The following is a 19,393-nucleotide window of genomic DNA, read 5'->3' on the forward strand; positions in this document are numbered from 1 at the left end:
TTTATAGAGGCATTGGGTCTTTTTTAGAAAATTATTAATACATTCGCCAATATCTGTATAGATTTCTAGCTCAGTGTGCCAGTCAATGTTTGTTACTGCTGTTGTGAAGTTATTAATGGCTGCCTCATTGTGAAGTTTGAAGGTGACTTTAGTAGTGTCTTGGGGTAATTTACCAAGAGTTGTTATGAGGAAAGTAGGGCAGTGGTCTGTGGTATTATCTGTGATTATGCCTGATTTTAAAGGGAATATGGTGTTGGTCCAGATGTGGTCAAGTAGGGAAACACTAGTCTCTGTAACTCTTGTAGGTTTTGTTACTGTTGGTAGCAACATGCAGTTACTCATTGTGTTTGTGAATTCAGTAATGTGTGTGTCCTGGTATTGCAGGAGATTTATATTGAAGTCACCTGAGAGTAGTAAGTGATCTTTGTTCATGCGTGCATCAGTTATCATACTTCCTAGGTTTTGACTAAATCGACTAATGTTTGACTGTGGAACTCTGTAGATGTTTATCAATGTGAGAGGTTTTTGTAGGTATTTGGATTTGAATTTAGCTATTATATATTCCCCTTGTTCATCCCTTGTGCAAGTATTAGTGATACATTCTAGTTGGTCTGAGTAGTATATAGCTGTGCCACCCCCTTGTTGGTCTGGTCTACAGTTGTGTATGGCTGTGTAACCAGGAATGGCATAGACATCAGTAGTATCAGGCTTTAGCCAGGTTTCAGTTAGTGTAATGATGGACATATTGGCATGCAAGGAATTTAGTAATGCTATGAGGTCATCATAATGCTTGCTTAAAGATCTGATATTGTAGTTAAAGACAGTTATGTTGTTGTTGGCTCTGAGGAATGCCTTTGCCGTTGCCTATATATACCCCTTCTGCTCTCCATTTTATTAGTGTGCCTTTGTAAATGGTCCAAGTCGGACCAAAACATCGTCGTAAGCTCCTCTCTTCTATGTGCAGGTTATTTGTGTATCGTTCCAGTCACCGTATTGTGCCTTTTTCTGTTACTAATATACATAATTTAGTTGAGTATACTGGTCAGAGAGCCCATCACAAGTCCGAGTTGCCGGTAAACAAGTATGTTTCAAGTATGTCGCTGTGAGGGAAAAGTTCAACAGATAGGAGTAGCGAGCGAGTATATGATAACGATAGTTTGATTGCCGGCTGCTTGTTATGGCAGGGTCAGTCTAGCTCCTGCTATCCCCTCTCCCCCTTTTCTCCCCAGCCCGAAAGGTAATGTGTGGGGCTCCGGCCAAACAGTAATCACTCGACTCACAGCTCCCATCACAACTGTAAGTAAAAGCCTCTGCTCCTATTCTAGTGGATATTGGTTGAAAGCTTCACTTTTGACCAATAATAAACTTTGTTCTTTCAGTTTTAAGCTCCACATGAGACTTTTCGATAATCACCACCTTTTTTAGGTATCTTACACTTATCATGGAGAGTGATTTCTTAAGCAGTGGGTAATTTGTCTTTCTTTCCAGCTTGGAATTACAGATCGGGTCACCTGCCAACCAACGAGAAGTGTTGAAGGAGACGGACTGAAAACGGTCTTGGGACGTCACCTTATAATCTACCTACCTGATTAATTGTACAGGACACTACCCCTCATCTTTGTAGTGGTAAAGAACCTGCATTCCTGTCATCTGGACTGACTATTGAAAGCTATAGACTCTGTGAAGAACTAGTCGTTGGGTTGTCACTCAACACCTGTGACCCCCCCCCCACATCATCAGCAACGGCTACAATTTCTACAAGACGGTGTCAACCTCAACCAGACACCCCAGTATAAATGTACATATTAGCATTGAATTCAAATGTCATTTTTCCATTTCATTTTTCATTTTTCTGTCAAATAAGATACACATTCATTTTTTCAATGTTTTATCTTTGCATTACTAAATAATTAAGTGTTTATCTTTGTGAATTATTATTTCTTTTTCTATTCATTAATTTTCCTGAGGAGGAGCCAGCCTTGGTAATACTGTCTGAAGTTGTTACAGGGCTGAGTAAGCCTTCACAAGCGGCGACCTTGCCAGGATCAACTCTACTGAATAAAGATTCAACTCCATCTCGAATCTATCACTGAAACTTCAACGCCGCATACCTCAGACGGTTATCACCAGCCATGAGTAATCATTCTCTATGGTAGGACTACAGTACAGGTATTTGAAAGATTTGGTGATTGTTATAGTCTCAATTTATTCTAAGTCAAGTCAGGCAGGATATACTAGTTAATTCTGTCACCTTTATTTTTGAGCTTGAAACGATTTGGAGGAATAGACTCTAGGAACCCGAGATTTTCCAGTAACAAGTTATTTCATTGAGCTCTATTTATTATATCAAGGGAACTGTCGTAGGACACTCTTGATTTGTTGGTGAGAAGATTGGATGGTCAAGGGAACCCATTCTACTTACTGTTTGCTCGGAACCGGCATAGAACTCTCCATTTTCATTCACACATACTGTTTAATCGAAGCAGGGATTGAACCCTCCGATTTATTTACAGTTTGAGTGGAGCAGGAATTGAACCCTCCGTTTTCTTTGATATATCCGTTTCATTTTCCCCTGGTAGTTTAAGTTATTCTTGCAAGTAAGGAGGAATACCAGTTTTGGATGAACACTGGGAGTAAGTTAGGAATAACGGGGAAGAATTTAGAAGCTTTCATTAGCGCTAAGATCCAGGAAAGAGAAAGAAAGAAGAGAGAGAGAATCAAAAGAGAGAAGAAAAAGGAGAGAGAGAGAATTGAGAGAGAGGAGAAAAAGGAGAGAGATTGAATTGAAAGAGAAAATCAAGAAAGACAGTTGGAAAGAGAAAAAGGAGCGTGATAGACTTGATCGTGAGGAGAGAGCTAAAGTACATGAGGAACAAGTTAAATTAAGAGAACTTGAGGAAAGAGCAAAGGAGAGAGAAGTTGAGGAAAGAGCTAGAGAACATGAGTTAAGAGAGAGAGAAAAAGATCGCGAGCTTGAAAAATCTTGCCTTGAATTAGAGAATAAAAAGTTAACTTTTACACAACAACAATTAGAGGAAGGAGTAATTGAACATCATGCAGCTAGTGCACATATTCCAACACCTAATTTACCTCCCTTCACAGAGGGTGAAGACATTACTTCATACATTATCAGGTTTGAAAATACCGCTACCCTCTGTGAATGGCCTGCTGACACCTGGGCTACCAGGTTAGGTATGTTATTTTCTGGTACAGCTTTGAATATCTATGCAACTTTGTCGCAGGATATCATATGTAATTATAACCTACTCAAGAAGGCAATCCTTAAAGCATATCAAAAAACCACAAATTCTTATAGGAAAGATTTCAGATATGCCACCTTACAGCATGGCCAAAACTTTCAGCAGTTACAGGTAACACTCTTTCGTTTGTTCGACTTTTGGATACAGAGTTCAGGAATTGATCACAGTTATGAATCTCTTAGAGACTTCATGATTGCTGACCAGTTCCTGACAGCTCTTCCTCACCAGATACGAACATTCATTAGAGAACGTAACCTGATTAAAGCTGAGGAAGTTGCTGAGGCCGTTGACTTGTATGCTGAGGCTCACAATTCCTATAAAGACCTAAAGGGATCGAACCCTAAGGGCAAGGGTTCACCAGATCTTAAGAAATCGAAGCCTCTAGTGGAAAGTAAACTGACGTCTTTTATTCCTGTTTGTCATTTATGTGGTGTTAAGGGACATAAACGTCCCGATTGTCCTTCTAAGAAGGTCCAAAAAGTTGGAAGATGTTTTAAAGACTGTAATGACCAGGCCCCCTTCTGTTCAGGAACAGTTAATGGACTTAAAGTATCTACCATTTTACGAGACACTGGATGCACATGTATAGTCATTTCTGATAAGCTGTTCCCTAACCTTAAAGAAACTCATTCCTCTGCTATACTTTCAGACTACTTGAGCCGTACAGACACTTTTCCTACCATCCGTTGTTACATTAGGTCTAAATGGTTCCCAGGTTGGTCTGAAGCCGTACTAGCTCCCATCACTTCTTGCTCCGTACTAATAGGTAATGTAAAAGGTGCCATTCTTCCTTCTGAGGTTGACCTTTCATCCCCAAAGATGGACATCAGTTTTTCAGCTCTTCCTGTAGAGTCAGAGAAGCCCCTCGAAAGTTCAGATGAGGCAATGTCTCGGGATATTCATGTGGGGTTAGAAACCAGTGAAACTACTCTCAAAAGCGAGATAGTAGAATCACCGGTTCACTTGTTAGATGAAAGTAAGGATATCACCTCTGATACTATAAATGTCTTGACTAGGGCTCAGACCAAAGCCCAGGCTTCTCCTACTGTCCACCCTTTGATTTTCCCTGACTTTAAGCCTTTAGATATATCGAAGGACTCCTTTGTCAATTTACAACGTAATTGCCCTGCTCTTCAGAATTGCCATAATGCAGCCAGACAAAATCAAGTTATCCAAAGGAAAAACTTTTCATATAAATTTGAATATATAAAAGGTATCTTGTAAAAATCAGTATTCAAATTAAATTCAGATGAGATAGACTATTCTATCCTAGTTGTTCCAAGTCAATGCAGAGAGGCTGTTCTTAAAATGGCTCATGACCTACCAGTGGCTGGACATTTCTCGCATCGTAAAACCTTAAATAAAATTAGGGAAACCTATTTTTGGCCCAAAATGTCCTCAGATATCACTACCTATTGTAGATCGTGTAAAGTTTACCAAATCTCATCCTCCCGAGGTACCAGGTGAGCACCCATGGTCAAAATGCCAATCTTTACGGTACTGTTTGAAAGAGTAGCTATTGACATTGCTGGTCCTTTATCACCACTTTCATCTGGGGGACATAGATATATATTAACATTAGTTGATTATGCTTCGAGTTTCCCTAAAGCTGTACCCTTAAAGTCCATAACTACTACAGAGGTGGCTGAAGCCCTTTTGTCCATCTTTTCCAGAGTTGGCATCCCTAGAGAGATTTTGTCTGACCGTGGGACACAATTCACATCTGACTTAATGCAACATCTCTACCAACTTCTGGGAGTGAAGCCTCTCTTCACCACACCCCATCATCCCAGCTGTAATGGGAGGATTGAGTCCCAGCATTCAGTTCTCAAGTCCATTTTACGGAAACTTTGCTCCCTTAAACCTAAGGAGTGGCATCGTTACCTACCCTGTGCTTTGTTTACCATGAGGGAAGTTCCCAGTGACTCTTTGAGGTTTTCACCTTTTGAACTTCTCTATGGTAGACAGGCCAGAGGTCCATTGTCCATCCTTCATGACTTATGGACTAATGAGGACATGAATGCTGACGTTCAGTCTTCTTATCAGTTTCTCCTTGACCTTAGATCCAAACCTGAGGAGACCTCTGACACAGTTTCGAAAAACTTAAGCTTGTCAATGGACCAGTACAAAACCTATTTTGATTCCAAAAGTCAGAGGAGAAGTTTTAAAGTAGGGGATGAAGTTCTGGTACTTGTGCCTATCAAGTCAAATAAATTATTAGTAGCATGGAAAGGTCCATATAAGGTATTAAAAATTTGTGGGAAGGTTGATTACCTCATAGAAGTCAAGGAGAAACTTAAGCTTTATCAAAGCAACATCCTTAAGAAATATTACTGAAGAAATTCGGTTAGCTGCCTGAATAACTTTGATTTAGTTTTTCCACACAAACTTGGTAAGACAACTGAGGAGTGTAAGGTGTGCGTAACTGACACCTCTAACGTAGACTATGACAGAGAACTACATGACTTGGTGACTCTTGACCACTCGGGCACAACAAACATTAATATTAATGAGTCTTTGGATGACCATAAGTAACATGAACCACTTCAATGTGTGAGTAACTTCTCAGATGCTTTTACTGATATTCCAGGTGTCACCTCCACGGTAGTCCATAAGATTGACTTAGTCACGGACAATCCTAACAAACAGAAATTATACCCAGTTCCAGTTCACCTTAGGGATGCATTTGACCGAGAGGTAGACAAATTATTAAAACTGAAGATCATTGAACCTTCAGTATCTGCATATTGCTCACCAGTAGTCATGGTTAAGAAGGAGGATAATTCATATAGACTTGCTATTGACTTCAGAGGCCTTAATGCTATAACTCGGTGGGATGCTGAGCCCATGCCCTTAATAGATAGCGATCTACACAAACTTTATGACTCTTCCTTCTTTTCAGAGATTGATATTGCACAGACATATCATCAAGTAATGTTAGATCCTTCTTCTAAGCAGTACACCACTTTTCCTACCCACCAAGGACTGATGCAGTATAGAACTATGCACTTCGGTTTGGTAACTGCCTGTGCTACCTACGTGAGGTTGATGAGAAAGGTCTTGGGTAATATGCCAAATGTTTCAGTTTATTTTGATAACATTTACATAATGACATCCACGTGGGGCAAGCATATCCAAACATTAACATCAGTTTTATATAGGTTACGTTCATATGGCCTCACTGCCAAGCCGAAGAAATGCTTCCTTGGGTATAACAAGATTAGATATCTTGGACTGATACTTTCTAATAACTCTCTGCAGCCTCTCCCCAGTAAGATCAAAGCTTTATTAGAGTTTAAATTCCCCAAAACCAAGAAGCTCATGCATAGCTTTCTTGGTTCTGTAAATTTTTATGCATGGTTTATCCCGAACCTTACTGATTTTACAGGCATCTTATCCGACTTCCTTAAAAAGTCTGTGAAGGAACCTCTTGAACTTTCCGACGTAGCTCGAGAAAAGTTTAATGAGATTAAAAATATCTTCTCGAAAGACCCTATACTTAAGATTCCAGATATTAATAAAACATTTTATTTAAGAACTGATGCCTCCAATACTGGCTTAGGTGCAGTGTTACTACAGTACCATGATGGTACTCCCTTCCCTGTATACTTCCTAAGCCGGAAACTCCTTCCTGCAGAAACGAGATACTCCACCATAAAAAAGGAATGTTTGGCCCTTGTGTGGGGTATCTCCAAACTTAAGTTTTATTTACTGGGAAAAGAATTTATTTTATAAAAGGATCACAAACCTTTGATATACCTAGAAACTTTTAAGGGAACCAACAGTTGCCTCTTGAGGTGGACATTGGCTCTCCAAGCTTTTAAGTTTCATATTGTGTATATCAATGGTTCATCCAATTATTTCTCTGACTGGTTAAGTCGTGACAGTCAGTAGATTTGTTGCCTTACGCGACTTCATATTAGAACTTTTCCTCGCCTATTCTTCTTATACTCCTTGACTATAAGTCTTGGTATTGGGGAGTGTGAGGGAAAAGTTCAACAGACAGGAGTAGCGAGCGAGTATATGGTAACGATAGTTTGAGTGCCGGCTGCTTGTTAAGGTAGGGTCAGTCTAGCTCCCGCTATCCCCTCCTCCCCCCTTTCTCCCCACCCCGAAAGGTGACATGTGGGGCTCCAGCCAAACAGTAATCACTTGACTCACAGCTCCTATCACAACTGTAAGTAAAAGCCTCTGCTCCTATTCTAGTGGATATTGGTTGAAAGCTTCACTTTTAACCAATAATAAACTTTGTCCTTTCAGTTTTAAGCTCCACATGAGACTTTTCAATAATCACCACCTTTTTTAGGTATCTTACACTTATCATGGAGAATGATTTCTTAAGCAGTGGGTAATCTGTCTCTCTTTCCAGCTTGGAATTACAGATCGGGTCACCTGCCAACCAACAAGAAGTATTGAAGGAGACGGACTGAAAACGGTCTTGGGACGTCACCTTATAATCTACCTACCTGATTAATTGTACAGGACACTACCCCTCATCTTTGTAGTGGTAAAGAACCTGCATTCCTGTCATCTGGACTGACTATTGAAAGCTATAGACTCTGTGAAGAACTAGTCGTTGGGTTGTCACTCAACACCTGTGACCCCCCCCCCCACATCATCAGCAACGGCTACAATTTCTACAAGACGGTGTCAACCTCAACCAGACACCCCAGTATAAATGTACATATTAGCGTTGAATTCAAATGTCATTTTTCCATTTCATTTTTCATTTTTCTGTCAAATAAGATACACATTCATTTTTTCAATGTTTTATCTTTGCATTACTAAATAATTAAGTGTTTATCTTTGTGAATTATTATTTCTTTTTCTATTCATTAATTTTCCTGAGGAGGAGCCAGCCTTGGTAATACTGTCTGAAGTTGTTACAGGGCTGAGTAAGCCTTCACAGTCACTAAGTAAGGAGAGGCTGTATTACAGTTATTGTAACTTAGTAATGGAAATGGGTTTATAGCCCTGTATAGCAGAGTATTACAGTGGACCCCCGCATAGCGAACTTAATCCGTGCAAGAGGGCTGGTCGTTATGCGAAATGTTCGCTATGCGAATTAATTTTCCCCATAAGAAATAATGGAAATAAAATTAATCCGTGCAAGACACCCAAAAGTATGAAAAAAAATTTTTTTTACCACAAAAAAATGTTAATTTTAGTACACACAAACTGAAAAAGGCATGCACAATTACATGACACTTACTTTTATTGAAGATCTGGTGATGATTGATGGGATGGGAGGAGGGGAGAGAGAGTGTTAGTGTTTAGAAGGGGAATCCCCTTCCATTAGGACTTGAGGTAGCAAGTCCTTTTCCGGGGTTACTTCCCTTCTTCTTTTAATGCCACTAGGACCAGCTTCAGAGTCACTGGACCTCTGTCGCACAACAAATCTGTCCATAGAGCTCTGTACCTCCCGTTCCTTTACGATTTGTCTAAAATGGGCCATAACATTGTCATTGAAATAGTCACCAGCACGGCTTGCAACAGCTGTGTCAGGGTGATTTTCATCCATAAAGGTTTGCAGTTCAACCCACTGTGCACACATTTCCTTAATTTTTGAAGTAGGCACAATGGATTCCACAACTGGCATAGGCTTCTCAGGGTTAGCCCCAAACCCTTCAAAATCTTTCTTAATTTCCATACTAATTCTCACCCTTTTTACCACAGGGTTGGCACTAGAAGCTTTCTTGGGGCCCATGGTCACTTATTTTCCAGAAACAGCACCGAAAACACTGTAATAATACGAAATATTCCGAGTGTATGCTTGAATGTTACCGCGGAGGCTGGCTGGTAAACAATGGACGCGTCTCGGACGAAGGTCGCTGAGCGGGTTTTTGTCCACTATGCGGGGCAAAATTTTGGCGAACAAAGCGTTCGCTATGCGGATTGTTCGCTATGCAAGGCGTTCGCTATGCGGGGGTCCACTGTATAGGCAAACTTAGGACTAACTTAAGATTAAGAAAGCAATAACAATTCTAGGAATTTTGTGTTTAGTTATTTAGTATTTGGAAGAATTGCAGTTAAGGAGAGTAAGTCTATTTTGTTTTGAGCATGCTCCTGATATTAATGATAAGCATGTGCAGTCTTCACATAATTAGCTGATGTTGGGATATGTTATGGAGAGATGCCTTTTAATGGTAGTTTTGAAAATGTTGGATGAATTAGTACATTTGGAGATTTCAGGCAGGGAGTTCCAGATTTCGGGCCCTTTTATATACATAGAATTTTTGAAGAGATTTTTGTGCCTAGATGGGAAGTACAGTGCCTGCACTCTGAAGGAGGGGGTGTTAATGTTGCAGTTTAAAAACTGTAGTGTAAAGCACCCTTCTGGCAAGACAGTGATGGAGTGAATGATGGTGAAAGTTTTTCTTTTTCGGGCCACCCTGCCTTGGTGGGAATCGGCCAGTGTGATAATAAATAAAAATATTATGTCTATGGGTCCTGTTGCAGTTATCAAGAAAGTTTTATAGTTCTGGATTAATATTTGAATTTGTTCTGCAAATGTAGGTTGCACAGTAGTAGGTATGAATGTTTTGTATAGTAAGTAGGTTTAGGTCTTTGAAGAGCAGGGGGTGTGATATCTAGCACTGGACTGTGTGATAATTCATACTGCAGCTTTTTGTTGAGTTATTACTGGCTTTGGGTGGGTTGTTGTTGTAGATCCCCAGGTACAAACAGCATAGGTGAAGTAGAGATAGATCAGTGAATAGATAGTGTCAGTAAGGCTGCTTGTGGTACATAGTATCGTCTCTTTGAGCATATTTGCATTCATTTTTTACTCTATGTTTGATCATGTCATCAAGTCTGTTTTATTGGACATTTGACCATCTCCAGTAGTCAAAAATTTAAGTGTACTACATCTGCTTAATTGAAACATTCAATATAATGGATTTTTTTTGTAAATTGGACACCCCCTTCCCATATTAGTCCATTTTATTGGACTTTTACTGTATTCCTTTCTGTGCCTTGGTTAATACCCAGAGACAAAAAATGGTGATGAAAAGCTCTTAAATAAAGTGATGGTGAATGAAGTGTTGGAGGGTGGTGGGTGGTGTGAGAGATAAGGTATTGTTTGGAATTTTAACCTGGAGGGTTAACCACCCAGGATAACCCAATACAGTCACTGCAATATTAGGAACTGTCTGTTTTATTTCCATTGGGGGCTCTTTAATTCTTTCTGTAGCTGTCACATAGAACTACCTCATTAGTACTACGTCATGAACTTAGCTCACTCAGGTAAGCTGTTAGTGGTAAATTTTGGTCTACGTGTAAAAGACTGAGTCTACCAGGTGAATGTGCACAGTATAAAAGAAATCCCGTCCCCTAGCGGTGAATAATGGGAAAAGCAAAATTCTGACACTGTGCATGGGTTAACCCTTTCAGGGTCCATGCCGTAATACCATGGCTTTGAGCTCAGGGTCCACCTCGTAATATTATGCGTAATTTCTAGCGGCTTCAAATTTAGTGCGAGAGGGATGGTAAGCCTACATATGAGAGAATGGGTTTTTGTAGTGTGTGCACCTCATAAAAAATCCTGCCCTAGGCAGTGCATGATGGGAAAAAACTGACCATGTGTATGGTTCAAAATGGCAACTTTGTGGCATATTTTCAGATGGTTTTTATGATTTTATTCTAAGTTTCTTGGACCATTAACTAGTCACATTGTGTGACTAGTTCATGATCCTAGTTGGACCGAAATGTCATCATAAAGTTTCTTTCTCCTATTTGCGGGTTATTTGTGTATTGTATCAGTCACAGTATTTTGTCTTTGTGTTCTTCATTACAGATGATCTGCATTTCTGCCCAAAATGCACTGTATGTTAATGACTTTCTGTGCGTAACAATATTTTATTACATATAAACTACATTACCTATAAACTACAGAAAAGAAATAAATTTATTATTATTTTTTTTTTTTTAACAAGTCGGCCGTCTCCCACCGAGGCAGGGTGTCCCAAAAAAAGAAAGAAAATCCCCAAAAAGAAAATACTTTCATCATCATTCAACACTTTCACCACATTCACACATTATCACTGTTTTTGCAGAGGTGCTCAGAATACAACAGTTTAGAAGCATTATTATTATTATTATTATTATTATTATTATTATTATTATTATTATTATTATTATTATTATTATTATTATTATAACAGTTATAAAACTAAAATGCCTCACGTTTTTGGAAGACTTTTGCATTTTAGTTTAAGTGACATATTTAAATAAGTTTTTACAAAGTAGAAGTGATGAAAGGAGGGAAGAGTATATGGAGAAAAAGAGAGAGGTTAAGAGAGTGGTGAAGCAATGTAAAAAGAGAGCAAATGAGAGAGTGGGTGAGATGTTATCAACAAATTTTGTTGAAAATAAGAAAAAGTTTTGGAGTGAGATTAACAAGTTAAGAAAGCCTAGAAAACAAATGGATTTGTCAGTTAAAAATAGGAGAGGAGAGTTATTAAATGGAGAGTTAGAGGTATGGGGAAGATGGAGGGAATATTTTGAGGAATTGTTAAATGTTGATGAAGATAGGGAAGCTGTGATTTCGTGTATAGGGCAAGGAAGAACAGCATCTTGTAGGAGTGAGGAAGAGCCAGTTGTGAGTGTGGGGGAAGTTCGTGAGGCAGTAGGTAAAATGAAAGGGGGTAAGGCAGCCGGGATTGATGGGATAAAGATAGAGATGTTAAAAGCAGGTGGGGTTATAGTTTTGGAGTGGTTGGTGCAATTATTTAATAAATGTATGGAAGAGGGTAAGGTACCTAGGGATTGGCAGAGAGCATGCATAGTTCCTTTGTATAAAGGCAAAGGGGATAAAAGAGAGTGCAAAAATTATAAGGGGATAAGTCTGTTGAGTATACCTGGCAAAGTGTATGGTAGAGTTATTATTGAAAGAATTAAGAGTAAGACGGAGAATAGGATAGCAGATGAACAAGGAGGCTTTAGGAAAGGTAGGGGGTGTGTGGACCAGGTGTTTACAGTGAAACATATAAGTGAACAGTATTTAGATAAGGCTAAAGAGGTCTTTGTGCCATTTATGGATTTGGAAAAGGCGTATGACAGGGTGGATAGGGGGGCAATGTGGCAGATGTTGCAGGTGTATGGTATAGGAGGTAGGTTACTGAAAGCAGTGAAGAGTTTTTACGAGGATAGTGAGGCTCAAGTTAGAGTATGTAGGAAAAAGGGAAATTATTTCCCAGTAAAAGTAGGCCTTAGACAAGGATGTGTGATGTCACCGTGGTTGTTTAATATATTTATAGATGGGGTTGTAAGAGAAGTAAATGCGAGGGTCTTGGCAAGAGGCGTGGAGTTAAAAGATAAAGAATCACACATAAAGTGGGAGTTGTCACAGTTGCTCTTTGCTGATGACACTGTGCTCTTGGGACATTCTGAAGAGAAGTTGCAGAGATTGGTGGATGAATTTGGTAGGGTGTGCAAAAGAAGAAAATTGAAAGTGAATACAGGAAAGAGTAAGGTTATGAGGATAACAAAAAGATTAGGTGATGAAAGATTGGATATCAGATTGGAGGGAGAGAGTATGGAGGAGGTGAATGTATTCAGATATTTGGGAGTGGATGTGTCAGTGGATGGGTCTATGAAAGATGAGGTGAATCATAGAATTGATGAGGGGAAAAGGGTGAGTGGTGCACTTAGGAGTCTGTGGAGACAAAGAACTTTGTCTTTGGAGGCAAAGAGGGGAATGTATGAGAGTATAGTTTTACCAACGCTCTTATATGGGTGTGAAGCATGGGTGATGAATGTTGCAGCGAGGAGAAGGCTGGAGGCAGTGGAGATGTCATGTCTGAGAGCAATGTGTGGTGTGAATATAATGCAGAGAATTCGTAGTTTGGAAGTTAGGAGGAGGTGCGGGATTACCAAAACTGTTGTCCAGAGGGCTGAGGAAGGGCTGTTGAGGTGGTTCGGACATGTGGAGAGAATGGAGCGAAACAGAATAACTTGAATTCAAGAGTGTATCAGTCTGTAGTGGAAGAAAGGCGGGGTAGGGGTCGGCCTAGGAAAGGTTGGAGGGAGGGGGTAAAGGAGGTTTTGTGTGTGAGGGGCTTGGACTTCCAGCAGGCATGCATGAGCGTGTTTGATAGGAGTGAATGGAGACAAATGGTTTTTAATACTTGACGTGCTGTTGGAGTGTGAGCAAAGTAACATTTATGAAGGGATTCAGGGAAACCGGCAGGCCGGACTTGAGTCCTGGAGATGGGAAGTACAGTGCCTGCACTCTGATGGAGGGGTGTTAATGTTGCAGTTTAAAAACTGTAGTGTAAAGCACCCTTCTGGCAAGACAGTGATGGACTGAATGATGGTGAAAGTTTTTCTTTTTCGGGCCACCCTGCCTTGGTGGGAATCGGCCAGTGTGATAATAAAAAAAAAAAATATTTAAATAAGCTGACACACAGTTGTTTATAGAACTAGTAATGTTTAAAAGATCATATGATATTTTATAATCAATAAAGAATGTACATACAATACATGTATACAGTTTCATCTAATAATCATCTTAGTGAGAAAGTTACACAAATTCTTTACTTACGATTGAATGAGAGTCTTCTTACTTTCTATGTAATAATTTGTATATCTGTCCTTTTCTGCTTGTGACAAATTCTTCCATGCCTTAGAAACTTCAGCAAACACTTTCTGGAAAAAATATTATTATTATTATTATTAATGTTATTTTTAACACACTGACCATCTCCCATCTAGTTAGAGTAACTCGAAAATATAGAAACGCTTTCACCACTTTCAACCCAAAAATAAAAAAAAAAAAAAAATCAAATGTATAGAATTCTAAATTTGGATAATGATTTTGTCACACAGCGATCAAGGGATACAGCCACACTAAATGTTGAAACTGTGACACCCACTGATGGTTGTGCATCGCCCTTGTAATACCCACTGATAGTTGTGCATCACCCTTATAACACCCACTGATGGTTGTGCATCACCCTTGTAACACTCACTGATTGTTGTGCATCACCCTTGTAACACCCACTAATGGTTGTGCATCACCCTTGTAACACTCACTGATAGTTGTGCATCACCCTTATAACACCCACTGATGGTTGTGCATCACCCTTGTAACACTCACTGATTGTTTTGCATCACCCTTGTAACACCCACTAATGGTTTTGCATCACCCTTGTAACACTCACTGATTGTTGTGCATCACCCTTGTAACACCCACTACTGGTTGTGCATCACCCTTGTAACACCCACTAATGGTTGTGCATCACCCTTGTAACACTCACTGATTGTTGTGCATCACCCTTGTAACACCCACTAATGGTTGTGCATCACCCTTGTAACACTCACTGATAGTTGTGCATCACCCTTATAACACCCACTGATGGTTGTGCATCGCCTTTGTAACACCCACTAATGGTTGTGCATCACCCTTGTAACACTCACTGATTGTTGTGCATCACCCTTGTAACACCCACTAATGGTTGTGCATCACCCTTATAACACTCACTGATAGTTGTGCATCACCCTTATAACACTCACTGATAGTTGTGCATCACCCTTATAACACCTACTGATGGTTGTGCATCACCTTTGTAACACCCACTGATGGTTGTGCATCACCCTTGTAACACCCACTGATGGTGGCTAAGTCCACTTGACACCCATAGATTGGGGTCCAGGGAATCTGACACCAATGGATTGGGATTCAGCCCACTTCACGATACCAAAATCTTTGCCGACACCTATCCGCAATTTTAGGTTGATCTCGATACTTCAAATATTTTTTAAATTATGATAACTATGTTCACTATATAACTGAATGCTTATTCCTCAATATGTTTTAAATAACCTAGGGAGATTAAACACTAAATAACTTACATAAGAACATAAGAAAGGAGGAACACTGCAGGAGGCCTGCTGGCCCATACTAGGCATGTCCTTTACAATTCATCCCACTAACAAACATTTGCCCAACCCACTTTTCAATGCCACCCAAGAAATAAGCTCTGATGTGAAAGTCCCACTCAAATCCAACCCCTCCCACTCATGTACTTATCCAACCTAAATTTGAAACTACCTAAAGTCCCAGCCTCAATAACCCAACTAGGTAGACTGTTCCACTCATCAACTACCCTATTTCCAAACCAATACTTTCCTATGTCCTTTCTAAATCTAAACTTATCTAATTTAAATCCATTACTGCGGGTTCTCTCTTGGAGAGACATCCTCAAGACCTTATTAATATCCCCTTTATTAATACCTATCTTCCACTTATACACTTCGATCAGGTCTCCCCTCATTCTTCGTCTAACAAGTGAATGTAACTTAAGAGTCTTCAATCTTTCTTCATAAGGAAGATTTCTAATGCTATGTATTAATTTAGTCATCCTACGCTGAATGTTTTCTAACAAATTTATGTCCATTTTGTAATACGGAGACCAGAACTGAGCTGCATAATCTAGGTGAGGCCTTACTAATGATGTATAAAGCTGCAGTATGACCTCTGGACTTCTGTTGCTTACACTTCTTGATATAAATCCCAGTAATCTATTTGCCTTATTACGTACGCTTAGGCACTGCTGTCTTGGTTTAAGGTTGCTGCTCACCATAACCCCCAAGTTCTTTTCGCAATCTGTATGGCTAAGTTCTACATCATTTAACTTATAAGTACTAGGGTTATGGGCACTCCCAAGCTTCAGAACCTTGCATTTATCTACATTGAACTGCATCTGCCACTTTTCTGACCAAGAATAGAGTTTGTTTAAATCCTCCTGAAGTTCCATAACATCTACGTTTGAATCAATTATCCTACCTATCTTTGTGTCATCGGCGAATTTGCTCATATCACTAGTAATTCCCTCATCAAGATCATTGATATATATTATAAACAACAACGGGCCCAAGACTGATCCCTGTGGAACGCCACTTGTTACAGATCCCCACTCGGATTTAACCCCATTTATGGACACTCTCTGCTTCCTGTCAGTGAGCCATGACTCGATCCACGAGAGCACTTTTCCCCCCAATGCCATGAGCTGCCACTTTCTTTAACAGTCTATGGTGCGGAACTCTATCAAAAGCCTTACTAAAATCTAAGTAAATAATATCAAATTCTTTATTGTGGTCAACAGCCTCAAAAGCTTTACTGAAGAAAGTTAATAAATTAGTTAGACAAGACCGGCCTCTTGTGAATCCATGCTGAGTATCATTAATCAAGCTATGCTTATCGAGATGGCTTCTTATAATCTCAGCTATAATTGACTCTAGTAATTTGCCTACAATTGAGGTCAGGCATATTGGGCGGTAATTTGACGGCAACGACTTGTCCCTGTTTTAAAAATAGGAGTTACATTAGCCATCTTCCACATATCAGACACTACACCTGTTTGAAGAGATAAATTAAAAATATTAGTTAATGGTTCACAGAGTTCCATTTTGCATTCCTTAAGAACCCTTGAAAAAACCTCATCAGGACCCGGCGACTTATTTTGCTTCAGTCTGTCTATCTGCTTCACAACCATCTCACTAGTGACTGTGATGTTACATAATTTATCTTCTTCTAGCCCACTGTAAAAATTAATTACTGGAATATTGTTAGTGTCTTCCTGTGTAAAAACTGAGAGAAAATAATTATTTAAAATCAAGCACATTTCATTCTCTTTGTCAGTAAGGTGCCCATAGTTATTTTTAAGGGGACCTATCTTATCTCTAACTTTTGTTCTATAGACCTGGAAAAAACTTTTTGGGTTAGTTTTAGAATCCCTAGCAACTTTAATTTCATAGTCCCTTTTAGCTTTTCTTATCCCCTTATTAATTTCCCTCTTAATGTCAATATACTGATTCATAAGATGACCCTCACCTCTTTTGATACACCTATAAATTCCTTTCTTATGCCCTAGTAGATATTTGAGCCTATTATTCATCCATTTTGGGTCATTTCTATTTGATCTAATTTCTTTATATGGGATAAACGCTCTTTGAGCAGCATGTATAGTGTTCAGAAAACTGTCATATTGATAGCTCTCTTCGTTACCCCAGTCAACAGATGATAAGTGTTCTCTAAGCCCATCGTAATCTGCTAAGCGAAAATCTGGGACTGTTACTGAGTTATCGCTACTATCGTACTTCCATTCAATGCTAAATGTAATTGATTTGTGGTTGCTAGCACCCAGTTCCTCTGAAATTTCTAAATTATTAACAAGGGGTTCATTGTTTGCCATAACTATGTCAAGCAGGTTATTTCCCCTTGTAGGTTCTGTCACAAACTGCTTCAAAAAACAATCCTGAAATACTTCTAAGAAGTCGTATGATTCTAAATTCCCAGTCAAGAAATTCCAATCAACATGACTAAAGTTAAAGTCTCCTAGAATTACTACATTATCGTGCCTTGTGGCCTTAACAATTTCCTCCCATAGTAGTTTCCCTTGGTCCCTATCTAAGTTTGGGGGACGGTATCACCCCTAAAATCAGTTTTTCATGCCCCTCTGAAAATTCTATCCAAACAGACTCTGTTTGTGTTACTTCAGACTTAATACCCGTTTTTATGCAACAGTTCAAGCGATCTCGGACATACAATGCCACCCCACCCCCCCTCCCAATACTTCTATCTTCTTGGAACAATTTAAAACCCTGAATATGACATTCCGCAGGCATGTCCCGACTTTTTGAATTAAACCACGTCTCACTTAAGGCAAATACATCAATGTTACCTACACTAGCAACTAATCTCAACTCGTCCATCTTATTCCTAGCACTACGGCAATTAGCATAATAAACATTGAAAGACTCTCCTTTCTCTTTACCCTTCCTGCTCATTTCTATTTTTCTACTAAACCTATTACGTACTGTCCTTATCACCCAAGGTCCCTGGCTTTTCAATATCTATCTCATTCTTATTATTACTAGTTCCCCTAGAACTCGTAATATTACTACACAGGGACTTCACTGTTTTCCTGCCAAAACCCATACCACTAACTATTCCTAGTTTAAAGTCCTAACTGCTCCTTCCACTGCAGTTGCCAGTGCTCCCACCCCACACCTAGATAAGTGAACCCCATCCCTAGCATACATGTCATTTCTGCCATAGAAGAGGTCCCAGTTGTCAATGAATGTTACCGCATTTTCCTTACAGTATTTGTCCAGCCAGCAATTGACACCAATTGCCCTGGACAACCGTTCATTTCCAACTCCCCTCCTTGGCAAAATACCACATATGAGAGGGTTCCCACCCTTACTTCTAATTATTTCTATTGCTGACCTATACCTGCTAATCAGGTCCTCACTCCTACGTCTGCCAACATCGTTGCCTCCAGCACTGAGATAGATAATAGGATTGCTCCCATTACCTCTCATGATGTCATCCAGACGGCTAACAATATCCTCCATCCCAGCCCCAGGAAAGCAAACTCTCTGTCTCCTACTCCTGTCCTTCAAGCAGAACGCCCTATCCATATACCTAACATGGCTATCCCCAACAACAACAATATTCGTACCTTCCTTAATGTCTTTCGTCGTGACATTCCCAGTAGTCGACTCACATTCGTCGGGTAGCACTGAGAATGTATTGGATGTTTCCACAACAGTTTCCACGGCAGTCTCTTTCTTCTTCATCGTTTCTACCTTTCCATTCGTCTTCTTGATCGTCAACTTCTTTCCCTGCTGTCCAGCCACTGACCAGTTTCCCTTCTTGACCTGAGGACTCAAAACAGGAGGACTACTCCGAATCTTTTTGTTTTCCTCGGTCAGTCGCCGAATTTCCATATTCGCCAACCTCAATTCTTCCTTAAGCTGTTGGTAAAGTTGCTCGATGGAGGGCATCTTGCTTCAATTCTAGAGAGCGCGCAAACAGGTCTTCACAGAGCCAAGTACACGTCAACACTGCGCAAAAGCCAACTCAATCAGGAGCCACTGCGCAGCACGTCCGCACGGCCCAATAGCGATGCGAACACTCCGATTTAATTTCTTATAGATGATAATATCATTACTCATTACTAATTGCAGGCACTGCCATGAGGCTAACAAATTGAAAAAAAAAAAACATAAAATTTCCAAATCCATCTACACATTTAGTAATCAGGAGAATACATAATCAGAAATCAATTACAAAAATAAATATTTGAATGGGCCAATAGGCCTGCTGAAGTGTTCCTCCATTTTTA

General features: G+C 39.7%; 1 protein-coding gene across 5 annotated transcripts in view; it reads right to left on the minus strand.

Moving 5' to 3' along the window:
- LOC128688240 (uncharacterized) overlaps window positions 1–19,393 on the minus strand; it is a 254,209-nt gene that overhangs the window by 78,918 nt on the left and 155,898 nt on the right. For all 5 annotated transcript variants that reach the window (XM_070082241.1, XM_070082252.1, XM_070082248.1 and 2 more), the window contains one exon: window positions 13,804–13,907. In XM_070082241.1, coding sequence (XP_069938342.1) covers window positions 13,804–13,907 — 104 coding nt within the window. The remainder of the gene's footprint in view (window positions 1–13,803; window positions 13,908–19,393) is intronic.

This window comes from Cherax quadricarinatus, chromosome 1, assembly GCF_038502225.1.
Source record: "Cherax quadricarinatus isolate ZL_2023a chromosome 1, ASM3850222v1, whole genome shotgun sequence".
Taxonomy (NCBI): domain Eukaryota; kingdom Metazoa; phylum Arthropoda; class Malacostraca; order Decapoda; family Parastacidae; genus Cherax; species Cherax quadricarinatus.